The following is a 17,148-nucleotide window of genomic DNA, read 5'->3' as shown; positions in this document are numbered from 1 at the left end:
TGGCCATATACGGTACTACATGCAATACTCTTTATTTTAATGTAAAATGGATCTAAACAATTTCTATTGCCACAAATGTTTTTTTAACATACCCGATACAAGCGATGACTAATATCTGTCAGATAATGCTGAATTTGATATTTTTCTCGAACCGATATAAAAACCTGTACCTATATCATAATAAATGAAACATCGGAATCAGAATTAAAACAAGATCCATTAGAATTACAAGTTAATTTTATAAGTAAAAATGGACAAAGGAAGGAGTACAAATAAAGCGGAGAATAAAATAAAATGGATAGCATTGTTAAGATCATATTTACTACTGACGATGATTCAACGTATGTGTAAAAATAGCTAATGGATACTGCAGAGGTTTATTAGAAAGTAATTTATTGTTTTAATCTTTTTATTATTTAATTAATTTTATTTTATTTGTATTTTTTACTCTTAATGCAGAGTGCCACATATGACTCGATAAATATTATAGTTACTACCGCATGTGCCATATGTGGCCTCATATATTTTTGTCAATAGAATTTTAAGCAATGGTTAAATATTATTTTTCGCAGCGAAAAAAAAATTATGCGGTACACAGCATTTTCACTCTCATTCTCTGTTATAGTTGCATAAATAGGATTTTTGCCAGATTCTATAAATATGTCACGTTAATCGCTTTTTAGACCAAAATACTATATAACCAATACTCACATTTATTTTTTGCTTTGAAAAAACATATCTAGTCACAATAATAGATTTTTTTTAATAATTGGTAAAACAAAATCGGTCTAAAATGACTTAAAAAATTAATAAAAATTAAAACGCCGCGCAGCGCAAAATTAGCAAAAAATGTCATTTTAACCGAAAAAAAGATTAGAAGCTTGTTTTTTTACTGAAATTTTAATCATATTTTGCTAGGGCTAGGACATCCGCACTTGCCGACTCGCCTATAGCTGTGGCCATACGGCTCCTTAATACGCTTGCATTACATATTGACCTGTTTAATGTTAGCTACAAGGAGCTGATCCAGTTTGTCTCATTTAATTTTGATATTTTATAATTTTTTGTTATGTTTATTATTTTTAAGTATTGTTCTATTTATGTATATATACGTTTTTTTTTGTTTTGTAAATTTAAAATTTGTTTTCGACCATCGTGGCGCATTGGGGTAACCTGTTAGGCCACGATGGTCTTAATTTAATCTAAAAAAAAAAAAAAAAAAAATAGCAAACATTTTAATTAAAATAAAAGGGTCGGGTTTATAAGTAGTATGTGTTCTGAACACCCATGACAAAGTGGAAAATAAACTAAATTTTGATTTTATTCATTAGCAACTATCAAAATTAATTTATTTTGATAATCAACTCCATATTACCAATTGTAGATTTCATTGTCACTGCATGTTTAACAAGCACTATATTATAAAAAATGCATTAAAAATAGTTGAATGGCTGATTTTCCAATCTACTTTAGAATTAACATTGTAGCTAATTTGAAAATCATATAATAAAATTGTCGTAGTGACTGGATACGGCGACCACTTTTCACATCTGCTTTCGGAACGATGCTAAAAATTCTTCTCAAACCGGCTCTGTGTGTGTACACATATTTCTCGGGCGAAACACAATTTTAAAGATTGAAACATGTTCAACATATTTCACGGGTATTTCACTGCAGTACGTAGTTTTGATTACTTTGAAAAATTTCGGATACTTTGTGTTCGACATCATGTTGTGTTCAATATCCGCTTATTGAAAACAAACACCGATTTATAACGCTAAGCTGGAATGGGTTAAACTGAAAGCTAATACATACACTTCTTACGGATAAAAATCAATTTAGTGTATGTAAAAAAATGACGAAAATACGTACGTATTCAAATTATACAGATAATAAATTATGTATGTATGTATATCGAATGCGGGTTATATCTTCAAAGATTAGTCACTGAAGATTAAAAACGTACATACATACATATGGAACGATTTGAAGTAAAAAAACGTAAGTATATATATAAAAACTTCTCATGGTCAACACCGCGAGTCGAAAAATTTCAACGGGACAAATTTTCCGCCAGTATACATCTAATATGTATAAGTGCAATAACACAATGTTATCATAAGAGGTAAAGAATAAACATAAAATGGAAATATACATAAATAATTATTTTCTCATTGTTTCGCCTCGTAACCTCACGTTTCATTATCTTGTTATTATCAATCACATCACAACATTCATAATAACAAACACAAACACAAATCAATAATTTAACTAATTATATCTTCATATACACCGAAAAACATATAATATGTATTCAAGGCAAATAAATAGAACAAAGTAACTCATTGCCAATCGATATACATTAATGAGTACACGTACATGTGAAACCATTTTTCCATCTTTTAATCTTTGTTATATTTTAAAAAACAAACAATCTCGGACAGGCGCGTTGAGAAATTTAACGAGAACTGAGAACGAAAATTAATGACCTAATTATGTTTGGCTATTATGGTATGTCGCAATGTATGTATATGTATATATGCATATTAAATGTGTTCATTCGTAGGTAAGTGATGTATCCGGAGATCTTTTAAATAATAGTTTGGGGTACAAAGTCGCTATTATGCGTACGTGACATTGAAGTTAATAACCTTTGAGATACGCATTGAATATGTGAAGAAAAAATAGAACACATAAAAAAATTAATTAATTTACCAACTATTAATACAGATATATAAATTAAACAATTAATTCTTCAAAAATAAATTAGATTATTAAAAAATAACATAAATTTACTTTTGAGTAAAAAATTATAATGATTAATAATACTAAATATTAAAAGTAATTCAATTTACTTTTCAATAAAAGAGAAACTGTACAAATATAGACACACAAATTAAATGCTATTGAGAAATAGATAAAGGCAACGGCGTATTAACTTGTTTATATTATATTTATTTATTTGATAAGTGTGGTAATATTTAATATACATGTTTTAAGTATTGATATCAAAAATGACTCATTTGTTAAGCTCTAATCTAACGTTAATAATAATCAAAAACGCGTATAATCTTCAGATAATTAATCAATAAAAAAAACTATTTTTATATTATATAAAATTAATTTAAAAAAAACATTTGAATAATATTATAAATAATAGTTTATTACTATTATTTGAAATTTACAATTTAAAATCATTGCTAATTATATTATTTTATAAAAAACAAAATAATATTATACTTTTATCGATTTATAGACAAATAAAATAATATCTTTAGATATTTATACACTAAAATATATAATATGAGCAAAAGTTAATTTCCGCCAGTGTACAGTTTGATATAGGAATATGTGTTCTAGTCGTCCGGTGTAACGTTAAGGAGGGGTTAAACGTATTTATAATACGTTTAAATTACATCAACTTGTTAAATATATATTTATTATTTTTTTTCATTAATAATTAATGAATAATATAATATTATAATGCCTATATATGGACGTATACTTTATATTGAATTTACTATACTGAGTTATTAATGAATAATTATAATATTATTGTGATTATATGAATTATTTAAATTAAATACCTCTCCATGGTGCGACCTTCCTGCGGGAGTGTTTTCAGGGAGAAAATATAGACGCAAACTCGCCAAATTCCTCCCTGCACCTCTGTCGGTCCACAAAAGCTGTAGCTCCCCTACAACCGTAACAAAATCAGCCATGGAAGTTCCGACATACTCTAAAAATATTACAAATTGTACTCACCGATAGCTAAAAGCTCCGAGTCCTGCCACAGCTTGACGAAGAAAAAATCTCCTATGGCTATGATTCTATCATTGCCGTTCCTCGTTATCCTCAGAGCTTTATAGAACGCGTACGTTCCATAATGACCGACGGCCGAACCGACCAACTGTGGGCAAAAGAAAAGAATGTATTATTAAAAAGGTTGATAATGCATGATATTGCAAAGTTTCCGAATATGCTGACCACACACAACATCATACATTGTATATATAGTAAATAAAATAAAATTCACTATATTTGTTCTAGAATCTAGAATGTTTAATTATGCTATTGTTTTAATTATACCCGTAGAACAGGCCGCATAAGTTAACTTATTTACTTCAAAAAAATTAAAACAACGTTGCTAAGAAAATCTGACATTAATTGACGAGACCAATGAGAATTAGAAAACACTCAAAATTATAAGTGCTATAACAAACCTACAATTTAACTTATAATTTACTAAAAAAATATTTTCGTTCAGTGTTTAAAATATGTTTTAGTCTTAGCTCCCCTAATAGTAGAGCGAATCACTGATATGTTTTATGGTAACTTTGGTTAAAATATTCTTTGTTCTGTGGTTACCATATAGTTGTTTTAGCCGCTGTTTTTTTTTGCATTAATCTACTATCGTATATGTATTAAATGCGTATATTTATTGAATAACAACCATTATGTAGTTATATTTTATTCAATTTAAATTTATAACAAGATTGCAGATATTAGACATAAAAAACTAAAAATCACATAAAAAAATATTTTCTTATAAATTTTTAATTTAAAAAAAGTATGGCATATCATATTGTAGTTTTTTATATATACGTTTATTCTAAAATTAATATAACATGAAAATACATATTTTAAAATTAAGTAAAAGTTAATGTTTTTTTATTAAAAAAATAATACAAATAAGGGAAAAATATTTTGCAAAGTGAATAAAATAACGTAGATATAAAAAATCATGTAAATATTATGAGATGCTTAATACCATATCAACTTATATTTGCAATCATAAATCAGTTCCTACTATTTTTTCAATATAGTAAATTAGTGAAAAATTGTACATTTCGTATTAAATTACGTCAAAATATAGCAGACTCAAACTACATTTTATCTAAATCAATCGATAATTTTATATAAATAAATATTAATATATTAGGTAGATTTATGGTATTTTTAACAGAGCCGCATTAAAAATCAGCTGATTTTTACTTGATTATTTTTTAATTAAATCCAACCCCAAACAATAACTATGAATATATTAGATATATGTGCCATTATTATTTGATTAAAAATTATAGTAAATTTATTTAGTATTTTAAAAATAGTTTGAGAATCACATTACGACTGTATATACATATATAGCAATGAGATTATATATTACATAACTATCGAGAACATGCTAACTAATTTAAACATAAAATGCCCAAACACACCTTGCTTTAGGTGCTTAAATTCAAATTACAATAACCCTGGATCTACAATTAAGTAAGCTAGATATTAACTAATTTAAACTTAACGTTTAACTATTAATTTCTTTATTTCTCTTTCATCGTGTAAAAGGTTCACAGTACTTTTCCTTACAAAAATTGATTAATAAAATTGTTATAAAGCAGCGACTATAACTAATTTAATGTTTGTATTACTTATGTATTTTAATAATATTCGCAATAATATATAAAAAAAAATATTTAATTTTTTTAAATTGTTAAAATCAATTTTTATTGATTTTTTAACAGGTCTGCAATTTACACAAAAAAGTAGCTTGTATTTATGTCAAAACGCAATATAGCATGCAAGAAGGATAGGTAAAATTAACCAAATTCAAAAGGGAGAACGTGTAAGCACATTGGGTTAATTTGGTTTTTAATATTCTAAAACACATAAGTAATAATTAAGTAATCGATAATAAAAAAAATCAAAGATTATTTTTTTATCATAATAGGCTGGTAAAAGCTTGACAGTCGATTATCATGAAACAACATTTTTTGAGTTCGCCTTTAATATTCTCAACGCTTTATATGATAAAAGCATTTGTGTTGTTATAAAAACATGATTTACAAAATTATCAGATAGCATCTAAAGACGATAATTGATTATTTAAACACAAACCTATCAAAAGTAAAATTAAATTATTAAAATATTTTTTCAAAAAAAAAAATTCAAGGTTGACGATTACTTTTTATCCACAATGAAAACTCACGGTCAATGAGTAACACTTCTAAGTATTTTTTTAATCATGTAATTTATCTGTTAATATTAATAATACTACACAAACTTTACAACACCGCGAGCACTATTATATGCAATATATACAAAACTCAAACACATTTAATCGATATCACTGTTTATTAACAAAATTCAATCTCGCAGCAGTTATCAAGGTTTTTTATTGCTATTAATTTAGATGTTTATTTTATATGATATAATTTGATAGTTATGAAGTGGCGTCGAATGTAAATTTTGAGGACCACTGGCGACAGGTAGGGTTCAACATTCCAACAAATGCGATAATACGCGATCGAAACGGCCTTATCGCCTACAATACGCTTACATATGCACACGTTCATTATATGTATATGTGTGCATTAGAATAATGCAGAATATGTAAGGAGAATAAAAGAAAACAGTGTGACGAGTGCATGACATTCGAGCGTCACAGCGAATCAACGGTGAAGAAAATAGGCGTGAAGATGACAAAATAATGATAAAACAACGTGGTCCGCGTTGACTGCTCAACCGTTCGTAACATTGAAAGTGAAACTCGGTGAGTGACAGTGGCCGGCTAAGGCAGGCGCTGTCAACCTAGGCTTGCGCGCGCGGACCGTTTTAACATTTGCCAGTCGAAATTTTTTTATATAATAATTTTGAGTTCAATACTATTACATACATTGTTAAAACGCGACGTCTACTTCAGATACCAGAGAATGTATGCTTTTTTAAATTAGTATAAATAAGCTGTTAATTAAAATTAACCCTTTCGCCGCGTTCAAAAAAGTTTCATACAACACTAATGCGCGGCGCTGTTTTAAATGAATTAAGAAATGAGTTTTTTATACAGAAACTTACTCTGTTAAATATTAAAATATGATAAACATGTCAATTTATAACTAAAGTTTTTATTTTAATTCATAAAAGTTAGAATATGTGTCGAACATTCGGTGAAAATTATAAAAAACATTCTGCCGTACAAAAGGCGGGTATTTACTCGCGCACTCCATACAATTCTATGATACATCGAAGGCAGCGCCGCGGTGGCGAAAATTGGAAACACGAATAATAATTTAAAACATATTTAATTTTAATATATCTACAAAAACAAATGTTTTTAACCTTTACCAGACAATTTTTTTTCAAATATTTCTCGAAGCAATATTTTATATTAAGATATGATTTTAAATTACGTTTAAAATCTCCTGTGTCTTTCTATCGCCAGATTATTTTACACAATATAGGAATTTACTATATGGGAATAGTACATATTTAATAAGCCACGCCTAAGGATCAATGTAGATACAAGAGTTACTATTAAAAAAAGTTAAGAACCATCCAGTGATTCTTAATTGTTTTTACATTATTAAGTAAATAAACAGTTTACAAATAAAATTGCAGGTTATTTTAATTTTAATCAGATACATATCATTCTGTAATCAGATAACGTGTATGTGTAACAACGAAATATATACGTTTTACTAAGAGAAAAGTCCATGTGGGTACTAGTTATTAAAAAACATGTGTTTTCAAGCTAAAAATAAAATGATAAATAAATTAATAATTATTAAATATGTATAAAATATAGATTATATGAATTAAGCAAATCGAACGATCACTAAATGTTCTTATTTTTCCATTTCAATTATATTACCGGATTGTGAAAGTATTTGGCAAAGTGAACCAGTGGTTTCCAAGCTCGCCAAAGGTATTCAAATAAATTAAGTTTGTAAAACCAGATTTTTGTAACCGAAACAAAACGTAATCGATTTTAAACGGCATCATTCTTGTCTGTCTGTTGTATGCGAAACGAGGTTAGAGTTTCTCAAACTTTACACGCCTATGCATATAATATAAATAATAAAAATAATTAATAGTAGCAAAAAATAAATATTTTTCAAGCATAATAAAATAATGATTAACGTATCTTGTCACAAATATCATAATATTTGTGTTTTAAATATCAAGATAAGAGTATTTCTAAGAGTAGATAACGCGTTATCATTTCAAGTCGGTTTTATATATTTTTGATTAGCAAAATCGCATTAATTTATTTTATATAAATTTTCTTTTCGGATTTATCATTAAAATTTAAATTAATACATTTATGTTAATCAGGGTTAAAAAAATATAAATTTAAGAAGGCACACACTATTGATATGTAATATTACAAACCGGTACTAAAATAAGCATACATATTTAAATTAACCGCAATGGGCGCAACAATAACTTGTTTTTACCAAAATACTTACAGTGATAAGTACATGGTTTTAGATTTTATAAATAATAATTTCATTGCCAAAAAAGTAATAAAAAAGGCATGACACAAAATGTACAAAAACAAGGACTTTAAAATTCAGATTCAATACACAAATGTATACAGATAAACATACAACGAGAGTAATGAATTTACAACGTGCCGCTGCCATTGTATAATTCAACGGATTTTGATGTATGCGCATTTACACACTTAATCTTTGCCTCCATAATGTGAATATATATATATATGTATTAAATTCTAATTAATGTTTAGATTACAATGTTCATGTTTATATTCAACGTATCGTTCAGACGATTGTATATTTTAATAAAGATTGTAGACAATCGGTAAATACCGGTGGCATATCGATCAGATATCAAATTTTAAATTTTATATAACATTAAAAATATTTAATATATATATATAACATACAGTATAGATGGAGTAGGCCGCGCAGTGAGAAAATATTCCATATGTTTTTTTATTGACCTATTATTTTGACATGCATGATTTTATTTAAATTTAGATCTAGCAACGACTTTAAATTCTTATTAATCCAAATTGAAAAATTATCACGCCCACCGCGATTATCTAAGCTGTAAACGATTATTATACGCCAGGCACTACCATAATCATAACGAATGGTAACCATCCTATTTGCAGCTCGGTTTCGAGTTTATACAGCGAATGAAAATTGAAAAGCTTCATCCAAAAGCGCAGATACAACCATTTTAATTTCCAACAAACACGCACACACAGAAGTCGTTCTCTGAGCACACAAATCGCTCGGCAGTACGCAAATTTGATTAAACAGCTATACACACAAATTAATAACTGATTACGTGTTGTTAGCGTTCGATTGTGAGCGTGGAACGTTACAATTAGTAAATTGATGCCAACAAACGTCTGCACAGCGTCTCATGGATTCGATTTCGTTTAAGAGAAGGCGTCAAATTAAGGCACGACAGTCACATTTCGGTCGCCCGAAAGTTTTTGTAAAATTTAACTCGTATAAGATATAGATAATATAAGTATATTGTGGACAATTTAGAAATGTTATATACATAGCAAGCTCACGTACAAGCCGAATAGGCCAATTTTGAAACACTTCCAAAAATATATCTGATCTATACAGTAACAAAAAAAACACCACTAAAATAGTATATATCCGCTTGATGCTTACATAAACACTAGTTGATTTTAACGCTGCAACCCTAAATTTTAACCAAAACTATACAGCCAAGTTAATGGAATTTATCTCAAGTGTGTGGCATGCACATGTGACTATTTTTTATATTGACCCTAAAGATAATGAAGTATAGTCCATTCAAGATGTTAACGATCATCATCGTTGTGTTGTAAAAGGGTGCGTGTACGCATGCATGCATACATATACAGTTTTCCGCGAATTTTTTCACACCGATAAGAGAACGTTACCAATACTAAATTAGGGCTGTTTTAAGGGTAGGGTGACCATACGTTGGAAATGGAATTGAAAATTATAATGTGTTTATTTTTTATTATAAATTATTGTCATGTTGTGTAATTTTGTAAGCAATAAAACAATTTCTGTAATATTGGTATTTTTTAAAATGTATATTAAACAGATATTCAACCTGGAGAGTCATTCCAAAACTTCATGTTTTTGAGTTAAATATGTATATAAATAAACAAAATAAGTAAGAAAGTGATTACATTTTCCTCAACAAATTAAATTAAAAAGGAAAAAATTTAATTGAACTAGTAATTTCACATGGTCACCATATTATATTTCTCACCAATACTGTGTCGATGAGCGTTCACCTCTTGAAATGGAACAGTAAGGTATATATAGATATTAATAAGGCGTTCTAAAGTCGACCTTTAACCATTTCACAATAATTTAATGTATACATCAAATTTATATAAATGTATAAATATCAACTATTAGCCCGAGATTTGGGGACGAAAGGGGGTGAACAAACAAACGGCTAAATATAAATTAATACATTTAAAATTTACTTCTTCACATTTCAATAGTGGCAAAATAATTAATTTTTGGTATAATGGTTTTCACGTTGGCTATTATAGAAAAAATAATTAAAAGTACAACGGTTTTACCATATTTATTGAATTGAAAGTTTAACTTTTTTATAATTAAATAAATTTTATATAAAAATTTTCCTTTAGAATGTGCCGCGTATTTATATTTTCTTCGACATGAAATGTTTTTCAGAAAATGGCCTTTGAAGTTTTCGTAATAAAATATATGCTTTTATACGCAGCAAAATTATTTATTTTAGTTTTGATTAATCAATAAAATCGAATTAATTACTTCAGTTATTACTAAAACAAAAATTGTACGAGGAAAATTTTTTTGATTTGGTGGATAATAGTGACGGGGGAATATTTGTTTTTAATGTAATTTGTTATCCAGCTTGATCAGCAATATTATTAAAAAGTCCATTAAGAATAGATAATTTAAAAAAATTTTTTTTACATATTTTTGCCATTTATGTCATTTTTTGAAGACATTATAGCTGCTGTATTTTTAATCATATCGAAATGAAACATATTCTGAAAATAGATGTGGAGGACAGAGAAAATGTGGTAGAGGTCAAAATACTACAAATATATTTTTTTTATTATTTTTGCGAGGTATAATAAAATTTGATGACATGTTAACTGTCTTAGTTTTAATCATAGAGACTTGTTTCAAAAATAGATTTTACAATATTTCGGTTAAGTTTGTTAGTAAATCTGTTCCGCTAGCTTAGCTATAAAAATAAAATATCTCTAAAAAAAAGAGGTAAAAAAAGTTTAAAAAAATAATTTAAATTGCTACAATAATATAAAAAAACAATACAAATTCTAATTCTGCTATAAAATAATAAATCGTATCTCTAAAAAATATTCTTTTCTTTTAATTTGTTTAGAGATGATATTTTTATTTTTATAGCAAAATTAAAATTTTTATTTTATTTTATAAAAATAAAAATATATCTCTAAAAAAATAAAGAAAAAAGACGTTTCACAATAAATTTTTAAATTGCTAAAATAAAAAAAAAACAATAATAATTCTAAAAAAGTGAATATATAAAAAATGTTTTATAATTGATACTAAAATATTTAAAAAAAATTATAATTCATTTTATAATGAGCTTTTTTAATTATTCGGGATTTTTTTTTTATACCTTCACATGTAATTAAGATACTATAACCCATTCACCGCATAAACATTTGAGCCTAATAATATGATTATTTAGTATAATTTAAGGCTGTAAATCACTTGAATTTATTGAACCTTAATATTTAAAAAAAATATGGAATGAATAGGTGCCCTCAACATATTAACAAATTTCGAAATGGCGCGCAAAAATATCAGCCGCGGTGAAAGGGTTAAAGAAACATATTTTAATTCAACACCCAATAGTGAGACAAAAAAAGTTGAAAGACCATCCCGCACTGAAGATCGCAATTGAATAAGCCAATATGTCGTTCATTGAAACAAAAATATAAATAATTTGATTATAGATCCTAAGCAGCACTTGACATATTTTTTTAGTACCATTAATTGTATATTACACATAAACAATTCACTTAATCGAAGGCTTGATTGAATTAGTAAATGTGAATTTCTAATCAGCTTTTTATATGATTTTAAAGGAACGGATAATGACGCCTTAATGAAATCTTGTATATATGTATATCTATGTATAATTCAAGTCAAATTAAAATAACATAATAAAATACATTTATAATGAAATATTTATGTTTTATTATTATTAGTCATATTTTTTATTTTTTATTTCATAAGATTGAATTTTAATGTATGTATTTTATTATAAAAAACGTTTATACAAAAAAAATATATTATATGTTGATTTAACTGTTCCTTTACTGTTATGTACACCGAGTGTACATGTATAAAACATTTTTATGTAATTAAATTAGATAATCAAAAAAAAAATATTTTGTAAATACATTTTTCACATGTTTAATTTCTGAATTTACACAAAATAACTGCGATATTAAATGCATTTACTCGTTTTCAGCACTAATATTATAATAATTGTTACATATCGATATTAAATATTACTATTTCATAAAAATATTTGATTTTTCTTAATCTTAAATCACTGTATTTTTGCATGTAAACTAGGTGTACATCACTGGAGCGCGCGATTTTTTCATCGTTAATAAATATTGATTCCTAAATTTTACTATTGTACCGAGATTTATTTAACACTGTCAATTTCTATTGCGTCTTATTACGTAAATTAAAACATTTCACAATTTGTTAAGAAAGTGGCATTTGTATTATAATAAAATTAAATTTGAAACTTCGTGGAATAATAAACGTTGAGACAAAATTCGCAGAATAAATAATGATAACAAATTAAACTAAAATAAAGTGAAATAAAAAAAGTTATATTAAACTATATATAAATATATAAACGAAAAGAAACAACAAACAAAAAACAGCAGTGATAGTAAACTATTTAACATGTATATATGTCTCAATCCGCGTTCTATCGCAAAATGGTTTCCGCCAGTGTCGGCCGTAACCGGGGAGGGCTCGGGGAGGACCCGAGGGTGGTCCGGGAGTTTAATTCGGTCCCGGCCAAAAGAGCGCGTAACCTGCAACTACTTCATAAACAGATGAAACGGCTAATTGATTATTCGCGATCGGAGGACGCGGACCGACGGTGTGACGCCCCTGCCCGGGAGATGCAAGCCGCTAGCGTGCAACGGCCGCTCACTCTTTGTCTGTCATAAAAAAACACCGAATCATCGATGTGATAAAATAATTATTGTTTGCGGGCAACACCCCATACACGCTAGTAATGATTGAGTATCGGATTGCGGATGCTTTTTTGTTTACATACATCAATTGTATTAGCTTTCATATCAGAAAAAATTCGACTTAGCTCAATTTAATTATTAAGATCGATATTCATCCATGAGATTAGGCAAAGCTAAGAAACCTTGAACCGATGTGATTGAATATAAATATAAGTACTTACAACTATTAAATACGATTTGTGTTTACTTTGTTGTATTCCTAGTAGGTAGACATAAGGGTTTATGCACTGTTAGTACTTACCATAAAGCAATCACGTTCCGAGAAAAAGCATTCGCGATCCGAGGCTTACAAATAATAACTATTGCAGTTCAAAGGCATCTATGTCATGCTCGATATATTGTCTATTTTTTGAAGCCATTTTAAATGACTTGATGATAAAATTTTCAGTATTTTATTTCTTTAATTACTTAGAGATACTTTCAAATTAATAAAATTCGTCATAAAATCTGTTAATCCATCGATGGAGTTTAGAAACAATTTTTGACCAGTCTATGCCAACCATTCAAAATCTAGACGTATGATTTGTTATTCATGGTTTTCAATTTAAGTTTTGATTTTACATTTCCGTACATATTTTCTTTAAATAAATTAAATTACTGTTTTTAATTTAACTAAATATTCAGACAATATATTTTTAGAGCAATAAATTCCAAATAGTGAAGTTGATGTTGACGAATTAATTGTCTTACATATATTTATTATTTTGTGCTCTATTATGGTCTATAAGATCGTGAGGATTAGTTAAGCTGAATGTTTTATTTTAATCGAAAGTAGTCCTTGTACTATAGATTTTTGCGATCAAAGTAATCGAACTTCAGTTTCAGAACATTAATTAAATTTAAGAAGTTCTCGGATATTTTCTATTAATCGAACATTTAATGTATTTCATTAATTATTAATAAAGTTTACAGTAAAGTTATAACTTCACTAGTGAAATTATACATTTTCACAAATTCATTTTCACCAATAGATACATATTTCTAAGTGCAAAAATATAATTTAACTGATAGGCGTTAATATTCTGCTCTAAAATGTATATGAAACTCAATTTGTCAATTGCGAAACGTCTATTTTCTGTTCAAACCCAAACCTAACCATATGAAAGTTCTAAAACTAATTATAGTTTTAGAACTTTCATTTGGGAATATCCAAAATACGGAAGAAGTACAGACAAACGTCGCATCTCGCATTTTGCTCCATGGTTAGTCTGTACATGGATATTACATTATGTTTTAAAGATATGATTGCTATCCTTACCGATATTAGAGTATTTGTCAAAGTATATTTAAACCGAATTTTGGTCAATATGAAAGCACAAAAACAATTATCCCTTCTCAGAAGTAAAAAATTCACGCCAAAATTAATAAAATCGTGTCGGCGCTATTGCAGTGGGGACGCACGCGCCTGCGCCGACACGACGATTGCTTTCGACGTGAATTTTTGACTTTTGAGAAGTGATAATTGTTTTCCGCGCTCTCCTATTAGACAAAATTCAGCTAATACGTTCCTCATTAAGCTAGTAATATTATTATAAAAACAGTAGGTAAACTCCAGATTACCGAGCATTTCCACTGCGTCAGCAACGGCACGATTTTATTGCTTTTGACGTGAATTTTTGACTTCTGAGATGGGATAATTGTTTTTTTGCCTTCATATTGGTCAAAATTCGGGTTAGATATGCTTCATTCGATTCTAACTTATTGTAAGTCGTAATATTGTTTCTGATTCTTAATATGAACGCTAAGTAATCGACTGTTTCATCTACGACGGCTCGATTTTATTGCTTTTACCGTGGATTCTAAACAGAGATTGAATCTAAACTTGGTTAGGCAAAAATGTATGCCATTTAATGAAAAATATGAAATCGAAATATTAGAAGAAAAAAATACATGGCTGACTGGTCAACCATTGCATTTGACATTTTGAGCACGCATGATTATTGACAGCTGTCTGATTTACAGTACTGCAAACATATGAAACTCGAATTAGATCACCCTGGACGTTCGACAGTACACGAATATATTACTTGCTGATAATTCACTTTTCCAAAATGTATATTTAACTAGTACAAGTATGTCTAACACAAGCGAAAAATAATATTATAATATTTATATGGACGGACAAAAAAATCGTCACGATATGGACTTGGCGTGGCTTATCAAATAGGTACTATTCCCATATAGTAAATTACTATATTATGTAAAATAAACTGGTGAAAGAAAAACAAAGTAGATGTTTAAAAACGTAATTTAAAATCATATCTTCATATGGAAGATTGTTTCGAGAAATATCATACGATGGACAAATATTACATACATAAATATATTTAGTGTTTCATACATATATCAAAGTCATAAAAAAAAACAATAAATTCCGCGCGGTTAAAAATATATTACGAACCATTGGTGTTGTGTGAATTACAATAGTGAACAATTAATTAAATACTATTTACAAGGATAGAGCGAAACATTATCTCTTTTGTTATTGCATTTTTGGGTGTTTTTTTTTCGGGTATTGGTCCCAACATCTGGAACGGATACATGATTTACCCTAAATAAATAATAGGCAAAAAGCCTAATTTTGTGTTTAAATAAATTGAACCGCAGTGGATTTAATAAAAAATATTTTGTCCAGTAAAAGTTGAGTCCAATATTTTTTTAATTAATTAACAATTAAACATAACTGTTGTGTAATTATGTGTGTATGATATGAAGTAATAAATTCAATGTATACAAAATTTAAAAAAGACATAGAAGTTCCCTCGTATTGTTGAAATAAACACATCAGCTCATTGTTTGAAATACAATGAGTGTGCAGTTTTATGTAAAATTAACAAGAAATTTTGATTGAATTTGATAATCAATCCAATAAAAATACACATTTTATTATTAAATAAAATATGGGATGTAATAATACGAAGCAAACCCTTTCCATCGATGTTCAATTACATAATTATTTTATATATCGTTCATTTTGATTAATTATTACACGGTTATGTTTTAATTAATACTTCGGATTATATTAGATATTCAATACATATAAATACATACCAAGCCAGACTTTGAGTCTGAAAATTGTGGCGAAACTCCAAATTTCTCCCCACTTTATCCCAATAACTCGTTATTTTTTTTTGTGTTTTAATTTATTGTAATATTATAATTTAATTGTTAATTAACAATTTATAAATTTCCGTAAAGAAAATGCAAGATATATTTATTCACTTAACGTAAAAGCCGCAAAAATCTAAATTTTATTTTATTTAGCTGAGGTTTAGTTAAAAAATTGAGATGTTTTAGTAATAAGCTGTATTTTATTTAATATATTGTTTATATAAAACCAGAATTTATTAAGATATATTTCGAGAGACAATTTGTAAATTTTAATTAGTATTTTCCCATGGATTTGCTTTTAATTAACAGCGGAAAGGAGCTAGGAATAACATGTGTGGAAGTGTAAAAATGTTTGTATTAACTTTCACGCGCCCATGCTATACCGCTTTGTCAGAGAATTTCGCAAGAGAGATGGGTGAGTATATACCCTTCTCTCGCACGGATTCGCTTGTAGTGAAATTCACAAGTGCGTGTGACAGAGCGAAAGAGATAGGTCAAGGTGCCACGCGCTCTGACGCACGCATCAGACGGCGTTTCAATCGTGCGTCAGGATTTGTTTGCCTGTCCTCGGGAAAATTACGTCGAAGCGCAGAATATTCCTGCGCTTCTCAATTATTTTCGACTTAACAAGTATATTTTATATTTTTACTTCATTAAATAATTTTAATATAAACTAACTTTAATTTAAATATTATTTATAGCGATGAGATAGGATTTCGAATTTGAAGGTGTAGAATTTCTCTCGGATAACAAAGACTTGATTGAAATGTTCGAATTCGAATCAGACAAAGTTTATTGTCAATTACGAAGTAAATACTTTTGACATTTACATTTGAAATTATTTTTTATATATAAATGTATGTATTATACATTTATATATAAAAAAATCAACAAAGCAAAATTTTTAACATTGTATACAGTGTGTAGAGAAACAAGTT

General features: G+C 27.8%; 1 protein-coding gene across 1 annotated transcript in view; it reads right to left on the bottom strand.

The window, feature by feature from the left end:
• LOC148226956 (uncharacterized) overlaps window positions 1-17,148 on the bottom strand; it is a 63,997-nt gene that overhangs the window by 15,498 nt on the left and 31,351 nt on the right. The window contains exons 2-3 of the mRNA XM_088202250.1: window positions 3,766-3,910; window positions 3,588-3,697 (exon numbers count right to left, since the gene is read on the bottom strand). Of these exons, the coding sequence (XP_088058376.1) occupies window positions 3,588-3,697; window positions 3,766-3,910 (255 nt within the window). The remainder of the gene's footprint in view (window positions 1-3,587; window positions 3,698-3,765; window positions 3,911-17,148) is intronic.

Source organism: Plectrocnemia conspersa, unplaced genomic scaffold, assembly GCF_051122295.1.
Source record: "Plectrocnemia conspersa isolate PC_06_02 unplaced genomic scaffold, ASM5112229v1 ptg000013l, whole genome shotgun sequence".
NCBI classification, from domain to species: Eukaryota; Metazoa; Arthropoda; class Insecta; order Trichoptera; family Polycentropodidae; genus Plectrocnemia; species Plectrocnemia conspersa.
Note: the sequence above shows the minus strand (reverse complement) of the source record. Positions and strands in the feature narration are given on the sequence as shown.